This window comes from Trichosurus vulpecula, chromosome 3 (assembly GCF_011100635.1).
Source record: "Trichosurus vulpecula isolate mTriVul1 chromosome 3, mTriVul1.pri, whole genome shotgun sequence".
NCBI lineage: Eukaryota > Metazoa > Chordata > Mammalia > Diprotodontia > Phalangeridae > Trichosurus > Trichosurus vulpecula.
In genome coordinates this window covers 12,403,339-12,423,858 of record NC_050575.1, presented here as the reverse complement: position 1 = coordinate 12,423,858, position 20,520 = coordinate 12,403,339, and the positions used below count along the sequence as shown (strand labels likewise).

The 20,520-nt window shown below is 40.3% G+C and overlaps 2 protein-coding genes across 10 annotated transcripts in view; both read right to left on the bottom strand.

The window, feature by feature from the left end:
• Positions 1–6,951, bottom strand: part of EVL (Enah/Vasp-like) — a 275,108-nt gene extending 268,157 nt beyond the window's left edge. The window contains exon 1 of one of the 3 annotated variants that reach the window (XM_036752868.1): positions 6,575–6,951. In XM_036752868.1, the coding sequence (XP_036608763.1) occupies positions 6,575–6,579 (5 nt within the window). In that variant the 5' untranslated portion in view covers positions 6,580–6,951. The remainder of the gene's footprint in view (positions 1–6,574) is intronic. The other 2 variants (XM_036752871.1, XM_036752866.1) reach the window with 2 other exon arrangements.
• An 11,580-nt stretch (positions 6,952–18,531) lies between these two features.
• Positions 18,532–20,520, bottom strand: part of EML1 (EMAP like 1) — a 312,714-nt gene continuing 310,725 nt past the window's right edge. For all 7 annotated transcript variants that reach the window (XM_036750598.1, XM_036750594.1, XM_036750593.1 and 4 more), the window contains one exon: positions 18,532–20,326. In XM_036750598.1, coding sequence (XP_036606493.1) covers positions 20,201–20,326 — 126 coding nt within the window. In that variant the 3' untranslated portion in view covers positions 18,532–20,200. The remainder of the gene's footprint in view (positions 20,327–20,520) is intronic.

The window sequence follows — 20,520 nt, the reverse complement described above, 5'->3', positions numbered from 1 at the left end:
TCTGTCAGATCTATGGATGAGGAAAGAACCTATGATCAAACAAGAGATAGAGAGCATTATGAGATGTAGAATAGATCATTTTGATTACATAAAATTAAAAGATTTTGTACAAAGAAAGCCAATTCAACCAAAATTATAAGGAAAGCAGAAAACTGGGAAAGAATTTTTACAGCGTCTCTGATAAAGGTCTTAATTCTCAAATATATAGAGAACTGAGTCTAATTTATAAACAATACAAGTCATTCCCCAACTGATAAGTGAAATGAACAAGTAGTTTTCAGACAAAGAAATCAAAGCTATCTATAGTCATATGAAAAAAAGCTCTAAATTACTATTGATTAGAGAAATACAAATTAAAATGACTCTTAGGTACCACTTCACACCTATCAGATTGGCTGATATGACAAAACAGGAAAATGATGGATGTTGGCGGGGATGTGGGAAAAACCGGGACACTAATGCACTGTTGGTGGAGTTGTGAACTGATCCAATCATTCTGGAGAACAATTTGTCCAAAGGGCTATAAAACTGTATATATCCTTTGATACAGCAATACCACTGTTAGGTCTATATCACAAAGACATAAAAAAGAGGGAGTGGGGTGGGGTAGGGAAAGGACCTATTTGTACAAAAATATTTATAGAAGTTCTTTTTGTGATGGCTAAGAATTGGAAATCAAAGGAATGACCATCAATTGGGGAATGGCTAAATAAGTTGTGATATACGATTGTAATGGAATATTATTGGGCTGCAAGAAATGACAAGTAGGATGATTTCAGAAAAACCTGGAAAGACTTACATGAACTGATAAAAAGTGAAATGAACAGAGCCCGGGAAAGTTTATATACAGTAATAGCAATATTGCTTGATGAAGCTAAGTAAATGACTTAGATATTCTCAGCAATACAATGATCCAAGATAATCCCAAAGGACTAATGATGAAACACACTATCTGCCTCCAGAGAAAGAACTGACATTGTTTGACTATAGTCTGAAGCATGCTATTTTTCATTTTCTTTCATTTTTTTCTTTTATTCAAGTCTTGTACAGAATGACTAATATGGAAATGTTTTACGTTATTGCAAATGCATAACCTATATCTGATCGGGGGTGGGGGTGGGGAGGGGAGGGAGGGATAAATTTGGAACTCAAAACTTAAAGAAAAAACCCATGTTAACAGTTGTTTTAACATGTAATTGGTAGAAATATATACATAATTAGGAGAAATGTATACATACACATATACAAATATATGAAATATAATAAAAAACCCCAGAGCCAGAGTCTGAAAAGCCACCCAGACTGGCAGCCTCTGGGATAGCCAGGATACCATGGGGTTCTGAGTTTCTTACACGCTGTTCTGAGATACCACAGAGGGCCCTGAAGGTCTCCGAACCTCAAAGATGCACAAAGGGCTAAACAATGGAACAATGTGGTGGCGGAGGTCAGTGCAGGAACTTAGGTGCCACGGGACAAGATGAAACAAAGCCATGCACACCACTGAAAACATAGCAGGCCTGCCAAGATAAACCCAGGAACTGCATGAACCTAATTACAAAACACTTTTCTCACAAATAAAGTCAGATCTAAACAACTGGAAAAAAATCAACCGCTCATGGGTAGGCCGAGCTAATATAACAAAATGACAATTCTACCTCAATTAATTTAGTTATTCAGTGTTGTACCATCAAACTACTAAAAATGATTTTGTAGGACTAGAAAAGAATAATAACAAAATTCATATAGAAGAACAAAAGGTCAAGAATATCAAGGGAATTAATGAAAAAAATTGCAAAGAAAGGTAGCCTAGACTTACCAGAACTAAAACGATATTATAAAGTGGCAATCATTAGATTGCTACTGGCTAAGAAACAGAGAGGTATAATTAGTGGAATAGATTAGGTACACAAGACACAGAAGCCAATGACTATTGTAGTCTACTGTTTGATAAACCCAAAGACTTCAGCTTCTGGGATAAGAACTCAATATTCGATAAAAACTGCTGGGAAAACTGGTAAATAGTGTGGTAGAAACTAGGTCTAGAGAAACATCTTACAACGTATACCAAGATAAGGTCAAAATGGGAACATGATTTAGACACAAAGGATGATACCTTAAGCAAATTAGGAGAGCAAGGCATGGTTTACTGGTCAGCTATGGGAAAGGGAAGATTTATGATCAAACAAGAGAAAGAGCAGTATGAAATGCAAAATGGATAATTTTGATTACATTAAATTAAAAAGATTTTGCACAACCAACACAAATGCAACCAAGATTAGAAGCAAAGCAGCAAGCTGGGAAACAGTTTTTATAGCAAGTGTCTCTGATAATGGCCTCATTTCTCAAATACATAGAGAACTCAGTCAAATTTATAAGAATACAAGCCATTCCCCAATTGATAAAAGATCAAAGGATATGAACAGGTAGTTTTCAGACAAAGAAATCAAAGCTCTCTATAGTCATATGAAAAAAATGCTCTAAATCACCATTGATTAGAGAAATGCAAATTAAAACAACTCTGAGGTATCACTTTGCATCTATCAGATTGGCTAATATTACAGAAAAGGAAAATTATAAATGCTGGAGAAGTTGTGGGAAAATTGGAACTCTAATGCATTGTTGGTGGAGCTGTGAACTGATCCAACCATTCTGGACAGCAGTTTGGAACTATATGGTTATAAAATTGTGCATATCCTTTGATCCAGCAATACCAGTACTAGATCTGTATCCTAAACAGATTATAAAAAAGGGAAAGGATCTACAAGTACAAAAATATTTACAGCAGCTCTTTTTGTGGTGGCAGAGAATTGAAATTGAGGGAATGTGCATCAATTGGGGAATGACTGAACAAGCTGTGGTATATGAATGTAATGAGATGCTATTGTGTTATAAGAAATGATGTGCAGGTGAATTTCAGGAAAACTTGGAAAGACATGAGCTGATGCTGAGTAAAGTGAACAGAACCAAGAGAATATTGTACATAGTAACGGCATTATTGTGCGATGATCAACTATGTTAGACTTAGCTCTTCTTAGCAATGCAATGATCCAAGACAATTTCAACATATTCATGATGGAAAATGCTGTGCAGAGAAAGAACTATGGAGTTTGAATGCAGATCAAAGCATACTATTTTCACTTTTTTGGTTTTTTATCATGGTTTTTCCCTTTTGTTCTGTTTCTTTTTCACAACATGACTAATGTGGAAATATGGTTGACATGACTGCACATGCATAACCTATATTAGATTGCTTGCCATCTTGGAGAGGGGGGAGGGGAGGATGGGAGAAAAATTTGGAGCTCAAAGTCTTTTAAAAATGAATGTTGAAAATTATCTTTAAATGAATTGGAAAAAAATACTATTTACCAAAAAACAAACAAACAAACAAACAAACAAACAACTGGTGTGAGGTCAGCTAGCCAAGGGAAAAAAAAAAACATAGCAGGGGGCGGAGCATGACCTTGGCATAGGAATCTAAGCTGGAGAGATGAGTAAACCAAGGAAGACACTGACCAGCGTAAAAAATTATTGCAGTTCTAGAGATGTTCAAAAATCCAACCTAGAAGGAGAAATTCCATGACAACTTCAAGCATAGACTCAAAGGCGAAAAAAAGGACAATCCACAAGGACTTGATTATCTAGAAGAAATAAAGCAAGAGATAAATAAAACTTTGAAGGAAAAAATTGGAAGGACAATAAATAGCTTAGAAGAGAAAGTGGTAAACCTTACCCGAGAAATAGAATCCCTGAAAACTAGAATAAGCCATACAGAAATCAATGACTTCATGAGGGAGCAAAACTATATTAGAACAAAATTAATGATTGGAAACATAGAAGAAAATTTAAGATATCTGATATAAAAAAAATTGACTGAAAAACAAGACAAAGAAAGATAAAAATCAGTGGCTTCCTTGAAAACCATGATTTTTAGGAAAAAGCCTATACATTATGTAACCTATAGGGCTATAATATAAGCTATTATTACTATATTATATAATAAAAGCTATTAAGGCTTAAAATTGCACTAGGACTTTTGGGGCATCCTGTATTTCAAGAAGGCATAAATGAAAACTGGCCAGATCTAACAGAATTAGAGAACAAAGATATAAAGAATCTGCCAACACTTCCTAAAAGAAACCTCAGGAGGAAAAGCCCAAGAATGTCATAACCAATACGCACAGCTCCAACATCAACCACAAAAAATACTGCAGGGATTCAGAAGTTCACCTATCAAAGAACTACAGCCAGGATCACACAAGGCCTGGCAATTTCTACTAAAAGTGAGAGAAAATACTTGAATACAATATTCCCAAAGTCAAATGATATAGTCTTACAATCAAGAATACCTTACCCCTAACCAAGATGAGTATAATTCTATGGGGTCAGGGGTGAGAGGTGGTGGGGAGGGAGACCTTTCGTGAAATAGTGGATTTTCAAGCATTTCTCATGAAAAGACCAAAGCTGAGTAGGAACTTTGAAATGCATATGTGAGAATCCAGAGAAATCCGGAAAAGTAAATTTATTTGAATATGTGCTTTAGTCTGTATGACTCAATATAGTGCTAATATCCTAATGGGGAGAAGAAACAAGTGTTCCTTCAGAACCTTAATGTTTTCAAAAGGTTTTGAAGATAAACAAGAAAAACAGAGGACAGAGCACAATTCTGTTCTTAGAGTTTGGAGAGGGCAAGGAGAAAAGGCAGTTAAAGGAACAAAACAATTTAGGAAGGAGGAAGAGGTAGAGCTTTCTATTTCTCATAATTGAGGTGCACACAAAGAGTACACAAGCACAGAGGAAGAGGTAGGGAGGAGTAGGCATCAGATGAACCTCACTTTTATCTGAACCAGACAAAAGAGTGTACACACAGACAGATTAGTGTAAAAACATAGCAAAATCCTAGATTGTATGCATTGATGCAGGTGAATGGAACCAGGAGAACAGCTTTGAAAGCCTTAAAATGATGATCTATGCAATGACTAACCTTTTCTCCAGATTACGATGGAGCATGTTATCTACCTTCAGAGAGAGGGGTGATAGACTCAAAGAAGAAAGAGATATACACACACAACAAAAAAGAAAGAGACATACAGTATTTTTTAGACATGACCTCTGTGTGGATTTGTTTTCTGAAGATGATTATTTGTTGCAACATTCTCCAACCTCCCATCTCCCTCTCCATTTTTAACTGGGTAGAAGAGAGGAGTTGGAGGAGAGGTAGCAATAGTTAGAAGTTACAAAGAAGCTAATTTAATTTTGATATAAGGAAAAACTTCCCAACAATTAGAAGTATTCAAAAGTGGAATGAGTGTCTCCCAGCTAGAGGCCTTCAAGCAAAGGCTGATTGATCTCTTGTCTGGTATTTTGTCCAGGGGATTATTCTTCAGTTAGGAATTGCACTATATGCTGTCTGATAAGGTCCCTTTCAACTTAACCCCCACCCTTCCAAAAGGCAGGGTGAGAAAGAGTAAGGCATCACAGACATACGAACAGAAGCAGCCTCACATAGAGAGGCACATATACAGAGACACAGACAAAGAAATACAGGTACACAGACAGACAGAAATACATTCAGAAAAATAGACATTCACATGGAGAGACAGAGGAAATATATAGAGACCAACACACACAAAAGCAAGCATATACACAGGGAGAACAGGGACCTAGAGAGGCACAGAGACAGAGAAATAGAGACGGAGAATCAGAGATAGGCACAGACAGAAGTCAGGGACAGGGACAGAGAGACAAGTACACATGGAAGGGGAGAGGGAGAAAGGCATGCGCAGAGACCAGCACACAGAGGCGTAGACTGATACAGAAAGACCAAGGAAAACCACTGAAGGAGATAAACTTATCGCTACAGAAGAGATAAAGCAGCAGAAACAGACCCAGAAACAGAGAAATACGGGGGAGAAGACAATCAAATAGAGCAGAAGGGAGGACGGGGAAGGGAAAGCGAAGGCCACAAGACCAAGGAGAGGGACAGCTTCAGAGAGGGCCCCTGGATGGCCATCTGCCCTTCATTGTCAAGCGGCAGAAAGCGATGACATCAGCCGTCATGTGGCAGTCCGACCTGCCAGAAACGTTCCCACCTCCAGGTGTGAGAGACCCACCCTGCGCCAACCGTGACAACATGCCCGAGCTTCTTCCCACACCGCCACCACCACCGCCCCCGGGGCAGTAAAGGCGGGGAGGCCAGGGAGAAGGGGCGGGGGCCCTGCCTCCCCCCGCCCAGGGATCCCCCCGGCGCCGGGCAGGGCTGGGCCAGGCCCAGCCAGCCCCCCGCTGGAAGTCAGCCAACTCCGGACAGACGTAGGCCGCGGGCGGGGCGGGGGGTGGGGCCACGAGCGTAGCTCCTCCCCGCAGCCTCCCCCAGCCCGGGCCCCTGCCAAACACAGCCACATGTGTCAGACTCCTCCCGGCCCCAGCCCGGGCCCAGCTCCGGGATCTGGGCCGCCCAGGCTCCCCGGCGCGCGGCGGGCCCGGGGCCGGGGCTGCGGCTGCGGGAGCGAGCCTCCCTCCCCCGCGCCCGCCCAGCGCCCAGGCCTTCCTCCCTCACCTGGGCCGACGAGCTCACCTCATTTTGCCCGGAGAGCCAGCTGCGGGTGGCGCGGGGGCGCTGGTGGGGGCGGCCCCGCTGGCAGCTGCGGCCGCGGGGGGTCGGAGGGACGAGGGACGAGAGCCTGGACGGATCGGGGGCTTTAGTCCGGGAGCCGGCCCCAAGCGTAGTTACGGTGGCGGCGACTCGGCGTTTGGCTGGATTTGGGAGGACGCTGATGGCTCATCGCGGGCGCGGGTGGCGTGGGGGCGGGGGTCCTTTGGCTGATTTGGGGCTGGGGGAGGGACCCCGGGCTGCTAGCTGCGGCCACGGGTTCCAGCAGCTGACAGCCCCGGCCCGGTCCCTGCCATTTTCCTATGAGCGCGCGCGTGGGTGTCCCCTCCCCGTCCCCTCCCCCCGCCTCGCCGGGCTCTGAGCGGCACGCTCCCCTGGGCCTCGCGGGGGAATCGGGGGGACACTCCCCAGGGCAGAAGAAAAGCGCACAAAGCCACCCCGCGAGTCGGGCCCCGAGGAGAGAGTAAGGTGGGTGGGGGGGGAGGAGACCCCAGAACTCAGAGCTAAAGGTCGCGGACAAGGCCAGGGAAGAGAGTGGGGCACGCCCAGGGTCCCGGGCGCGGACACCCCAAGGACGCGGCCACACCGGGCTCTACTGGAGTTAGGCTAAAGGGTGCTTTAAAGGCTCAATGGGTAAGTAGGGGCCGGGGAGCTGATCTGCCCCGCTCCCAAGGTGTGCAGAGCCCAGGTGATGAGTTCGATTAATGTATTCAAGGAACATCAAGGATTTGGAATCCAAATGTGAGGGCTGGAAGCGACCTTGGAACGACAGAACACACAATGTCAGGGACAGACGACACCTTATAGATGATCTGCTCCACTGATCTCCAAACTTTTTGGATCAAAGTTTTTGAGAATGCACCCCGATATATGCATATTTATTTGTAACATATACATGCACCACTGGACATCTAATGTATAATCTAATATGTATCTATGTATAAATGTATAATCTAAAAAACAATATAAACATTAAAAGTATCTGGTAAATATGAGATAAACAATGTTTTAAAATTTATTTTTTTTTATTAATGGTATAAACATTTTTTTTGCTCTCACTAAAAAACCAAACCAACCAAAGAAAATATGGTTCCTGCCCTCAAGGGGCTCACATTTTGTTTGGGGAGACAATATGTAATGTGAGTGGTGGTTATTTTAGAGGGACAGCGTTAACAGTGTGTGGCTGGGAAGGGTTTTCCTTGCAGAAGATGGGATTTGAGCTGAGTCTTTACGAAAGCCAGGGAAGCTTGGTGGAGGTGAGGAGGAAGAGCATTTCCAGGTATGAAGGTCAGCCAGTGAAAAGATGGAGACTTGGGATTTGGAGAGTTAAATGGGAGGAATAGAAAGGCCAGTGTCACTGGATCATGGAGTAAACGGAGGAGAGAAAAAAGTTAAGAAGATTGGAAAAGAAGCGGCCAGGTTTTGAGGACTTTAAATGTCAAATAGAGGATCTTGTCTTTAATCCTGGAGGCAATAGAGAGCCACTGAGTTTAATGAATGGGGTTAAAATAGACCTCTACTTTAGGAAGATCATTTTGACAGATGAGTGGAGGATGGACTGGATTGGGCAGAGACTCGAGGGAGAGAGAACAAACAGGAGCCTACTGGAGAAATGTGCCACAAAGGGGTTGAGTGTGATGACATCCAGGTTGACAGCTCGCATGCCTGTGAGGACGGTGGTGCTCTTGAGAGTAACAGGAAAGTTAAGAACAGGGTAAGACTTGGGGAAGGGGTAGATATTGACCTGGGTCTTGGACCTGTTAAATTTTGGAGGGTTATGAGACATCTAGTTGTCCATGGAGATGCAAAACTGTGTATCAAGAGAGATGGCAAGGTGGAAATGTCTGTAAAGTAACTTAGAGGCCTGGTTCTGGGCAAGATAAGGTGAAAGCTTATATATTACATGGGTGTTAATTGATTTATTGGTCATGTATCCCTATAATTTCCTGAGATTAAGATGTTTCATGAATGGGGCATGACCATGGATTTGGCTACCAAAAAAGTAAAGTCTAGGGATTGTGGCCTCATCACTCTTAGTAAAGTGCAAAGGGAAATGGAGTAGGTCTTCATTAAGTAGGAAGAGCTAGAGGCACATAAGTTAACTTTGCAAGGATTTCTGGATGGGGTAAAAAGCAGGTGGGGGTGGCAGAAAAATAGGCTCAGACTACTTTTGTCATCCAATATTCATTAACCACCTACTATTGATGGAATCCTAATAAAATTGCCCCCAGCCCCAATATTCTAACTTCCTTATGGGCCCCACTGAATGGCAGGCCCACTACCCCTACCTAGCCACTCATTCCCACCCCCCACCCCGACTTAATATCCTAACATCTTCATATATGCCTCACTGCTCACTAGACAACAGGTGTGTCCATGAACTCATATTTCTCACAGAGCAGCGGGCATGTCCTCGTGATGGGATCCCAGCCACTGCCTCTAGCTAGCCACTGCCCCCAGACCCATTCCTCATATTTCCCACAGAAACAGCAGTTGTGTCCATGCACTCAACCACATCCATCTAGCCTCAGACAGGACCACAATACTCAGCCAATCAGAAAGCAGCAGCACCAGGATGCCCAAGCAGGATGTGGACCCCAAAACAATAGAAGGGACTTTCCCTAAGTAGGTACCTGCTCAGTAATAGCAAAAGCTGTCCTTTAGGCGAACTTATGACATAGAGAGGCTTATTATAATATCATTATCATACATACCCCTCCACCATGCATTTTTCCATATGCATTGTGGGTAATTGCATGTGAAGTTCCATTGTAACTGGAACCCCTCCCCTCTTACCTAATCTCTTAATAAACTTCTCCTGCCTTTTAAATATTCATAATTTCCGTTATGTAATTGCATCTTTACCCTATAAAAATCCATCTTGCTTTCTCTGACGTTGCTGGTCTGACTGAATTCTTTGAGGTGGTTCCACCATAGCACATCATGAAACCACAACACTATGTGCCAGGTACTTTTGAGGGCAGCTGCACTGAAAAGAAAAGTTCATTTACAGTCTTGTTAGCTTTCCATGCTTAAGATTAAGATCCTGATTAAAAATAACCTTGACCCTAGGAGCCTAGGATAGAGACTGGAAACATCTGGGGGAAGGGAACCTTTGAGAGGCCAGGAGAGTTGAGGACACCTGACTCAAAGCCGACCCCTGGCTACTGATCACCTGGCCTGTCATCTACTTCTGATGAGAGAATGGAGATGAGAGAAATTATTTGGGCAATGAGATCCCAAAGGAGAAAATAGCTCCTAGATCTGAACTGTAAGTCCATGAAGGAAAGATAAAATAGGCAGCCAGTGGGTCGGAAAAGATCTAGCCAGCTTTCTATGTGACTTCCAATACTATGTTGTATCATGGACTTAACCAGTTTAATAACCCAGATTGAAAAGTAGCCAGAGGGCCAGTTAAAGGTTCCCCTTGATCTACCCTCACTGAGACCTGAAGTCATTTCTGCACAATTCTTGACTTGGTCAGGGAAAATGCTCAGTTATTAAAAATGTTCCTAGGATTTCTACCCTTTAAGATTTATTTACAACTTCTGCACCAGTGCACGGCTTATTTTTGTAAAAGTGCCATGTAGTGCCAAGAAATATATCTGTATACAGGTACACACACACACACGCACACACACATATTCTTTAGTGGTCCCATTCAGATGATGCAATGCAACTTTTTGCTCTAACTTCTCTAACATTTTGTTAAATTCTCTGTTTTCTTTTTTGCTATCTTACCGTTAGGCTCGTCCAATTGGAACATACACATTGGATATCGATACTAGTTTGTTGCCTCTGGTTCCTTTAAATCTAAAGTAATTCTCTTGTTTATATTATGAATTATATTATTTATATTAATTTACATGAATTATGTATTATGAATGATCATTTTGGCTTTGTCTGATAGTATAGTTACAATTCTTACTTTTTTTTGGATTCACCCAAGGTGTGACGCCTGTGGATCTTCTGCCTTAACAGAGGGGGTCGGTTGGCAGTGTCTTCTCATACATCTTCAATCAGTTCTTTTGGTATGTAGTTGTTATTTCCCTTTCCACTGTTGTAGTGACTGTGTACATTGTTTTCTTGACGCTTACCTCACTCTGCATCAGTTTTATGGATCTTTTCATGCTTCTTTATATTCACCACACAGAATTTCTTACAGCACAGTAATATAACTAATATAGAATGTAATATTCCATTACATTCACGTACCACAATTTGTTTGGCCACTCCCCAATTAATAGGCATCTAATTTCTTTCTAATTCTTTGCTCTCACACACAAAAAACCGCTGCTATATTTTGGTGAATATAACGACTTTCTTCTTATTGGTGGCTTCCTTGAGGATAAGCCCTGTAATGGAGTTTGATTCAAAGGGTATGGACATTTTAGTTACTCTATTTGCATGATTCCAAATTGCTTTCCAAAATGGTTGCACTATCTTACAACTCCACCAACAATGCATTAGCGTGCCTGTCATTCCACAACTCCACCAACATTGACTTGTGTCAATTTTGCCAATTTGTAGGGTGCGAGGTAAAACCTCAGGGTAGTTTGTAACATGATCTTTAATATTAAGGTCATGTTTCCATTTAGAATGTATTGTGAAACACGGTATAAGGTGTTCATCTAAGCTTAATTTCTCCCAGACTGCTTCCCAGAAGTTTTTTTTAATCAAATAAGGATTTCTCCCCCCTAAATAATAGTTTGAGGTCTGGAAGTGCTATTCCTGCTTCATCCCTACTTCTTTTCATCATTTCCTTTGATATTAGAGATCTTTTGTTTTTCCAAGTTAATGTTTTCATTTTTATCAAGTTCTATAAAGTATTCCCTTGGTAATTTGATTGGCACAGCATTAAAAGTATACATTAATTTTGGCAGTACTATCATTTTTATTATATTGGCACGACCTAGTCACGAGCACTGAATATTTCTTCAGCTATCTAAATTCAGCAAAAGTAACCAATACATTGCAAATGGCTGATATTGTACATACACATTTCCCCATGTCTGCAAAGAAAGTGGAGAAATGCTTTTTCATAGATCTTCTTTGAGGTCCAGATTTGTCATTATATTTTCACAGGATTGTTTCACTTGTTTTGCTATTGTCTTTTTTTTTTTAATGTGCCACAAAATCCTTTGTTAGTTTTAGTTTAGATTCAATTGTCAGATTCAGAACTTGGCAATTTCAGAGCTAGATATTAAGACATCAATGGGCTATGAGTGCAAAACAATACCATTACTGCTTTCATAATAAATTCAACCATTGACAGTCACCCTTGAGTTAGGACCAGATGAAGGGTAGATTTCTTCTGGATGGCGTAGTCAGATAGGTAATCACCATCTTCCATCTGCCTATCTGCAAATAGGAGGAATGCCCTTTCCGTCCTGGATTTTGCCCTTCACATTCACAATAATGTTACTAGTTTCTACTTCCAAAAAGATAGTTTTACCTGCCAGGGTCGTCATAAAGGCCTTCATGGTGACCTCTGTTCCAAGGTGCCAGGACCCGAGGCTGCTGCGCCACCAAACACTGAGAAGCACCCTCTGCTGGTATTACTTTTAATCATCTCCTCTTTCCGTATACATTGTTGAAGTCATTATGTATACTATTCTGCTGATTATGACTATTTAATTTTCTATCAGTTCTTACAAATCCTTTGTTTTTTTCTGTTTTCATCATATTAATGTTTCTTATGGTATCTTACTACTTCATCAGATTCATATAATACATGTTGAGCCATTCCTCAATCAGTTGGTATCTACTTTGTTTCTACAAAAAACTTTGCTATAAATATTTTGGTGTATCTAGTGCCTTTATTTAAATCAATCAATCAATCTATCTCTAGGCTTACATGGGGCACCCTTGATGAAAATTTCAGAAGAGAATGTGTAGGCTTTTTCAAATTCTATTCTACTGTAGTCCACATCTTTACAATCAGATTTGGCTGAAAAGAGTAAAAAATACCAGATACCACCGCTTATTTTTTGTTGACTTAAAAAAAGCATTGTGATTCTTTGGGAGATGTAACAAAAGAAATAACTTTATTAGATGATCATTAGACCATTAATATCAAACGAGGCATACATAAAAAAGGGACATGTCCACTAAAGATGCTGGCCGCCATCATGGAAGATGCTCAACACAAGAGTCCAATGGGAAGAAGGATTTCCTATAGATGGTGAGGTCATATACATATACCCTTTATGGATGGCATCTTGCTCATTGCACCAAGCACTGGAACATTGCAGAGCTTCCTAAATAAGATGAATAATTACTCAAAAGAGTTTTGCTGAATTACCCAAAAAGGAAGAGAGCAAGTGAAGAATGACTGTTACCAAGATTATGATACCCAGTTCGTTGGACAATCCATAGAACTGGTTCATCAGTACACATCTCTTGAAGAGCTCCCTCACTTAAATCCAATTCACTTGCAAGTCATGGCAACATCTTCCTGATGTCATGGTCCTCTTTGAGAATGAAGGACAAACCACACAGGGCTGAGGAGACGTTGCAAATAGACAGTGAACTGAAGACATAACTCAACAGGAGACTGGATCAACTTTGGGAACTTGTGCATTCATTTTAAGTACTCCAGGCTCCTCCCTGGAACAAAGGCTTATCTTTTAAACATCAATATTTTTTCCACTGATGCTACATGACCCTGTGTCATAGATCACCAGAACTTACAGATAATTAAAGTTCATGGTTGCTCAAAGGGCAAAATGGAGAAGCTCATGGCGGTTATGTATATGCTAAAACATAAACTAAAGAGAAGTCGCATATGAAAAGTGACCTATGTATGTGGACTAGAAAAAGAGCTGAATCAGTCCTATATCAAGAGAGGATATCCTGTGAACAGATGGAGTGCTCCATTCTTGTCCACATATTATCTAGACATCTAGAAGGTGCACTTAAGCAAATTCACTGAACCCCTCATGGAGGTTCTATATGAGAACATGGACAAGAGATGCAGGAATGAGAACACATGGATGAGTTGTGATTTGTACTTATTGGAGGAAGCAGCCACATCGGTGATATCACAAATAAGTTAAACTATTGGGGGAAGTTTTCTTCTGGATTCTTTATTTTTGTTTACATCCATTTTTTTCTCTATTTTCTCTCTCTTTTTGACTCCTTTCTTTCTCTGTCTAGTTGAGTTGAAATCCTCCCTTCCTGCCTTTCCTCCCATCTCTTACTTTAAGTAACATTTTTTTCTCTTTTCCCAACAAACTTTCCTTTGCTTTGCCCTTTTCATCATTTCTCTTCTGTTTGTCAATTCCAAATGCTATTTTCTGATTTATGGGCTATATTCTTCATCCCTTATGAAAGTAAAGCTTCTGGAGTGCCAGTTTTGAGCTCTCCTCTGTTATTGCATTTCTATCCTCCCTGTTTTCCTCTGTTCATTACTCTTAGAAATATCAGTTCATGAAGAAGGTAATGTTGGATGGAAGCAGTGTTGAATAGTGTCTCAAGTTATGAGACCCAGTTTTAACTCTGTCATTCCTAAGGTCATATTAACTTATCTGATTCCTCTTCCCATGCTGTGCCCCGCCCTGGGCACACACACCTTACCACTATGGATGCTAGGTGCTCTTGGGGAATCATGTGTCTTTTCCCCTCAGGTGGGATTTGGTCTAGGGTGGTATGACCCTTCCTCAGAAAAGATGGTCATTTAATGTGCAAATTCCACATGTGCAAAACCTATTAGAAGTTCAGTCTCTTACTGCAGACGTGTCTTTCCCATGAGAATGTTCTTTCCTGGTACTCTTTCCTTTCCCCCTCTAGGCTGCTCCCCACTTCCCCTTTTTCACTCCTTCAGCTCCATTTCTTTTATTCCATTCTCCTACAGACCCACCTCCATTTGTTTTTGAGAAACCAAAAGGCATTATCCCTTCATTGTTGGTTTAAAGACTTGGTAGGGGTGCACACCCCTTGTTTTCCTGTCATTTATCCCTCATTTCCTCTCCCAATTTGTACAATTTCCTACTCTCTTATTGTCTCCAATACAAGCTACTGATTTATTATAAGGGCTCAGGAGCTTTAGCCCATATTATTAATTCAACTCTTCCACCCTCCCTTTGCCTAATTAAGTTTGCCTTAAATATTACCTCAGATATGTATTAGCTATCTGACCCTTGGTAATTCCCATCCATGTTCTCTTCAATCCAGTGACACTGCTCCCAGTGACCCCCCCCTGCCCCCCTTGCTGTTCATATAAGTCAATCTCCCAAATTTGGTTTTCAATAGCTGTTCCCCATGCTTAGAACTCTCTCCCTCCCATTTCCACCTTCTGAACTCCTTCAAGTCTTAGCTAGAAAGCCTGTCTTCTGGAAGAAGCCTTTCCTCTATGATTAACTTCAGTTTATTCTGTATGCATATATACATACATACACGTTTGCATGCTGTCTCCTCTGTTAGCCCGTGAGGTCCTTGAGAACAGAGACTGCCTTTTGCTTTTCTTTTTATCCTGTGCTTAGCCATAGTGCTCGGTTAGGTGCTCAATATCTCATCTTTTTCCCCCCTAGAGATGGTTTACATACTTCCCTTTTGTTGAAACCCCATCTTTTTTCATTTATTAGGCTCAGGTTGGCACGATATGCTCTTTTGGGGTCATAGCCTGAGCTCCTTTGCTTTGGGAATATACTATTCTCTTCTTTCTTAAAATGCAGAATCCTACATTAATTGAAATCTTCTTCCTCTCCTCCCCTTCTATTGTCTTTTCATAATTGGAGTTCTTCAGGATTCTTGCAAATTTTATTGAAATTGTGAATTTTGATAATTATATGCCTTGGAATTTGAAGTGTGTATATTTTTTTTCCTGTCAGTGATACATGTATTCAGTTAATCGCCGCTTTGTTTATATTCAGAAGTTCTGGGCAGTCTCGCTTTCTCTTGCAGTATAGCAGCCAGGATTTTTCATTTGTCCTGCTTTTCTGGGAGACCTATGATCCATAAGCTATCTCTGTACCATCTGTCTTCAAAGTGAGTCGCTTTGGCTTGTATAGAATTCTTGTTTTCTTTTGTTTCTCTTCTGAAAAATTTCCTCTCTACCTTAGTATTTTTGTGTTTAAAATCCATTATCCTCTCTCAGAACTTTTTGGAGATACTTTTCATCACATATATTTCCCCCTATTCTGCTGTTTTAAAATTCTGCAGTCATCCCTAATTTTTCACTTAAATTTCTTCCAATTTTTTTAAAAAAATCAATTATTCTTTTGAAGCATTCTAGAGTTTCTTGTTCCATGATCTCTGGGCTTTAAGTTACAATATTTGTTCAACGTAACCTGGTTTCTTCCTGTATGACTCCTTTTTTCCTCTTCCTTCTCTTCCTCCTTCTTCTTTCTCGTTTCTCTTTATTGTTTATCTGCTTATGAACAAGGTTTTTATTCAGGCTCCTTTCTTGAACTTTTAGCCTTTCTCCTGTATTCTCAGCTCCTTCTCACCTTGGGGTTCTTTTCTCACTAGTTCCTCCTCTTTACATTGCTGCACAGACCCCAAAACACTGAGCAACCAGGACTTTAGCTTCTCCAAATTAGGGACATAATAAGGATTGATTTGGATGAGTCCCTACTCTGAGTAACCTAGAGGGTGGGGGAGAGAGGATTCACCTTAGCTGGATTCCTAGTACTTTTCTCCTTTTAGCCTGTTGTCCTGGGTGGAGGCCATATCTGTCCACATCTTGCATTCATTTTTTTTTCCTTTCCCTGGTTCAGAAAATCATCATCTGCTGACTCTTGTGGAGTTAGGAGGGGTTAAGGGTAAATCACAGCCATGGGACATCTACTGTTGGACCCTGAGACATGTTGGTCTTCCTGCACTCTCTGAATGTAACACATTGTATTGACGATCGAGATGGGCTTTTAGCACTTATTCAACCAAGTGCCCTTGAAGAGTTTTGGCCTTTATCTTCTTGATTGAATTGGTAACTAAGGTGGGGCTCCAGGTGGGGCTAATGAAGGGAGGTGCTAAGACCAGGGCCAATAGTAAGAACTTAAGTTCTGGTCGCTCAGATGACGTCTGATGACGGCTAAAGAGTGCATAAAAAGAGAAGACAGAGCTATTTGCTTGGGGCTGTCACTCTTGGTGGTGTGCTAATGTGGAGACTCTGGGCAGCTGTAGTTAATAGCCCTCCAGGTGAACTCAGATGTTGATGCTTTTTGGTAACTATGAATTGTATTTGTTCTGTTTGTAATTTTTTTTGTATTTGCTCTGAAGTTCAGGGTGCTGGCTTTTCCCCCTGAACTAAGTGAATATTTGTATGTTGGATTAAATTGAGATTGTTAACCCCTTAACGTTGCTTTCTTTAGTAAAGCAGATCAAAAGGACCTGGGCTTGCAGCGTTCTATGAGCTGGTTGTTGGTTTTACACCCCCACAGCAGCTGCTAGCCGGATTGTTGCAACACACATGCAATGGGTTGGGAGTTGGGGTTCTGGTAGTTAAATCTGCCAACACTATTTCACTTTTTAAAAACCTTGTACAGATTTATTATTTTGTATAAATAATAAAAATAATAAATTGAAGGCTCCATCATCTCAGCCCTTTCTCATTTTAAGTTCTGCATAGTTTTTAAATGTTTCTAATTGAGCTAATTTTGGGACTTGTTTTTCTGATTCTTCTCCATTTCCATCACTGTTTTCTAGTGAAATGAGTTTGTTTTTAATTGAATGTATTATTTTGTTAGTATTCTCTAAGGGCATTTCTAATCTGTTGAGTTTCATCATCATCTTTTCTGAGATTCTTTAATTCCATTTCATTCCCCCTTCATTTCATCTTGTGAACTTTTTGCTAATTTCATTTGTTTCTTGATTTGGTGACTTTACTATGTGGCTTGAAAAAAATCTTAGCCTTCTTTTGCATGCCACTACCGGTATAGCTTCAGTATCTTTTTTCCCTCTGGTGTTTCTGCCTTTGCTTCTTTTACTTTTTTTTCCCTTATGCTAGAATTTTATTCATTTTTTAAAATGTTCCTTTTTCCTCAAATTTTTTTTTGTTTCTCTTGGGAATTTATGAGTGGGATTTTGTCAAAATAAGTTCCCTCCAATCTCTTACTCCTCCAACTTCCCAGCATCTTCCTATGAAATACTTATTGTTTCTGCCCCTCCCTTCTATTTTCACCATCGCCACCAACTCGGTCCGTGTGTTCTTTGCCTTTCGTTTGGACCGCTGAAATAGCCTACCCATAAGTCTTCCCATATCTATCTTCTCTCCTCTTTACTTCATGCTTCCTTCTGATACCAGATTAATGTACTTTATGCACACTTAGTCTTGCCACTCCCCTACTCCTCAGTCTTTCCCTTTTGCCTAATGAACATATTCAAACTCCACAATTTAGAGTTCAGTGTCCTCCATAACTCAGCATTGTAGTGAGACGATGGATAAAATATTGGACCCAGAATCTGGGTTCGAATCCTGCTTCAAACTAGCTGTGTAATTGTGGGTAAGTTACAGGACCTCTCTGGACCTTAGTTTCCTTATTTATAGAAAGGGGGTTTTTCTCTTTCAATTCTAAATCTATGATCTTACCTCTTTGTAGTCTTACTTTGTATTACTTTCCTACATATATAAAGGCCAGAAAACTGAAATCAGTCTCCAACCTCATGAAATCCAATAAGTGTTCCCAATATCCTGAAGCATAGCATGTGATCCATGTGAATGGAAGATTTCCAACAGTCTGTGTATGAAAACTGACATTATGAAGGTGATGGTTAACTTCATAATTCAAGTAACTGCAATTTATGCACTGCCATATTAACAACTATTAACAACTAAAGAATTTCAGTAATTACTAGGAAGGCTTGGATAAGACTAGTTGCATTTGAGCCACCTAGTGGGTAAGAAATTCACTTTTAGTTTCCTGGATCATGGATAGTTCATTTGTATAAACAGAGAGATAGTAAAGATACGAACAAATGAATTCCTTTTTGATGCATGATGTTTATTGGTGACCTGCACTTTCAATATAGCAGGCCGGAGATGTAGTAATAAAAAATGCTTCCAAATGTATTTATTTTCTTGTATTTCATCAACCACTCTAAAAAACCAGTGCTGGAGAGATCAAAGAATTCAACACATTTACTTGTCTGGAACAAGCAAAAATTTTAATATTATCTTTTAAGAGTCTGCTAATTACTCTTCTATTTTAAAATCTTAGATACATTCCCCAATGTAAACAATAAATTTCAATCTGTGTCACACAATCGAGATTGATAAGGCCTTCTTGACAATTTATGCCAACTCCATTATTACGTCATTGCAAACCACAATCTTATTTCATACTATAAATATCCACCCATGCACAAAAGACAGGGACCAGAAGTTGCACATTAATATTTCATGTAGCCTTTCAAGACTTCCATTTTCCTCTATCGCTTTACGGTACACTTAAAAAGAGATCCTTTTCACTTGATCTACTTGGTCTTAAAATACAAATATACAATATCCATAAGCATAAAAAAGGAGAGCCTAGCCTTGGCCATTTATCATGAACTGCTAAAGTCCTATGCAAGTACGATACCATTTCATGCCAATTAATACACAGATTACGGTAGTTACATGTCTCAACCATTAATGGGCTTGTGGTTGGTTACACAGAACATATGATTTATATGCATGTTAAAAGGTTGGTTTTAGTTTGGTTAGGCAGTACAGTTTATAGGAATCAATTAAATACTTGCATACCCTGCTGATATATTTAAATTAATTTGGAATAGAATTTGCTTAACAAAAAAGAGATATGATCCCCTTATCTCTCCCCCTCCTCCCAGCCCAGGAGACTTTAATGCCATACCTTGAAGAATGCAACCAAATAAAACAAAATACAGGCATAGCACAAATAACGTCACCCCGAGGTCAGCGTTTCACAATCATGTCCGTTAGCACATTATAACAAAACCCCACCACAATGTCGCAAAACCACTGCAACGTGGCACCTCTGCCCCATTGTGCATTATGTCTATGCAGCCCATTCCCTGTGTAATGCTTTGCCTAGTGTCCTGTTTTGGAGGAACCACTGAATTCTAGCCCGTGTGGTATGCCCGCATCCAACTGCACTAGCCAGTCACTTGGCAGCTTCTAGGTTGGCTTATTCTTTTCAGACAAGTTAATCAACAACAGCCACAATCCAATACCTCGGTATTACCATAAATATCTGAAACAGGCAGATCTATGTAGTGTGGATGGTGAATTAGTACAGAACATATACATTTCTATAGATATACTATTTTAAAAGGCATTCTGTGACCATTTCTGTAGAGTATAGAAAAGTTACTAAGTATTTACCAGTTACTTTTGCTGTGATCACTGTACTGTAAACTGTGGAGTCATTTTTATATTAACTTTGTACTGTTTTATATATCATACAACAAAAAGAAGAAATAGAAATTGTTTTCCCCGAAGTGACACATGTTGACTCACTAAGCTAAGGTAACTGGTGGAGGGCAAAGTCTTCCTGAGGTTTGTAAGATTTTTAAAAAACAAAACAAAACAAAACAAAAAATCACAGTGACCAAGCTCAGCTGCACATAGGATCTTCAACATGCAGCCTACACAGGACATCTTTACACAGTTACCAATGTGTCTCAGTGCTAAATGACTCGCCACTGCATAATACTTGTATCTTTTCCACCTGTGGAGATGAGATGGCTGTCTTCGTACAGAAAATCTACGTTAGTTACGTGACTACTGTGCCCACCGTATACGTGGCTGGGAGCCTACAAAGCAATATGAAAGTGACATATTACTTATAAAACATTTATAATTGCCAATGTTTCAATTAAATTCAGACATTTATTAAGAAGTAAGTGCACCCTGCCTTGTTTGTGGCATAACTGTTTATAACATGATGGGGAGATCATAAATTTGGAGCCTGAGACCACCGTACTACATGTTTTTGGAGGCAATTGGG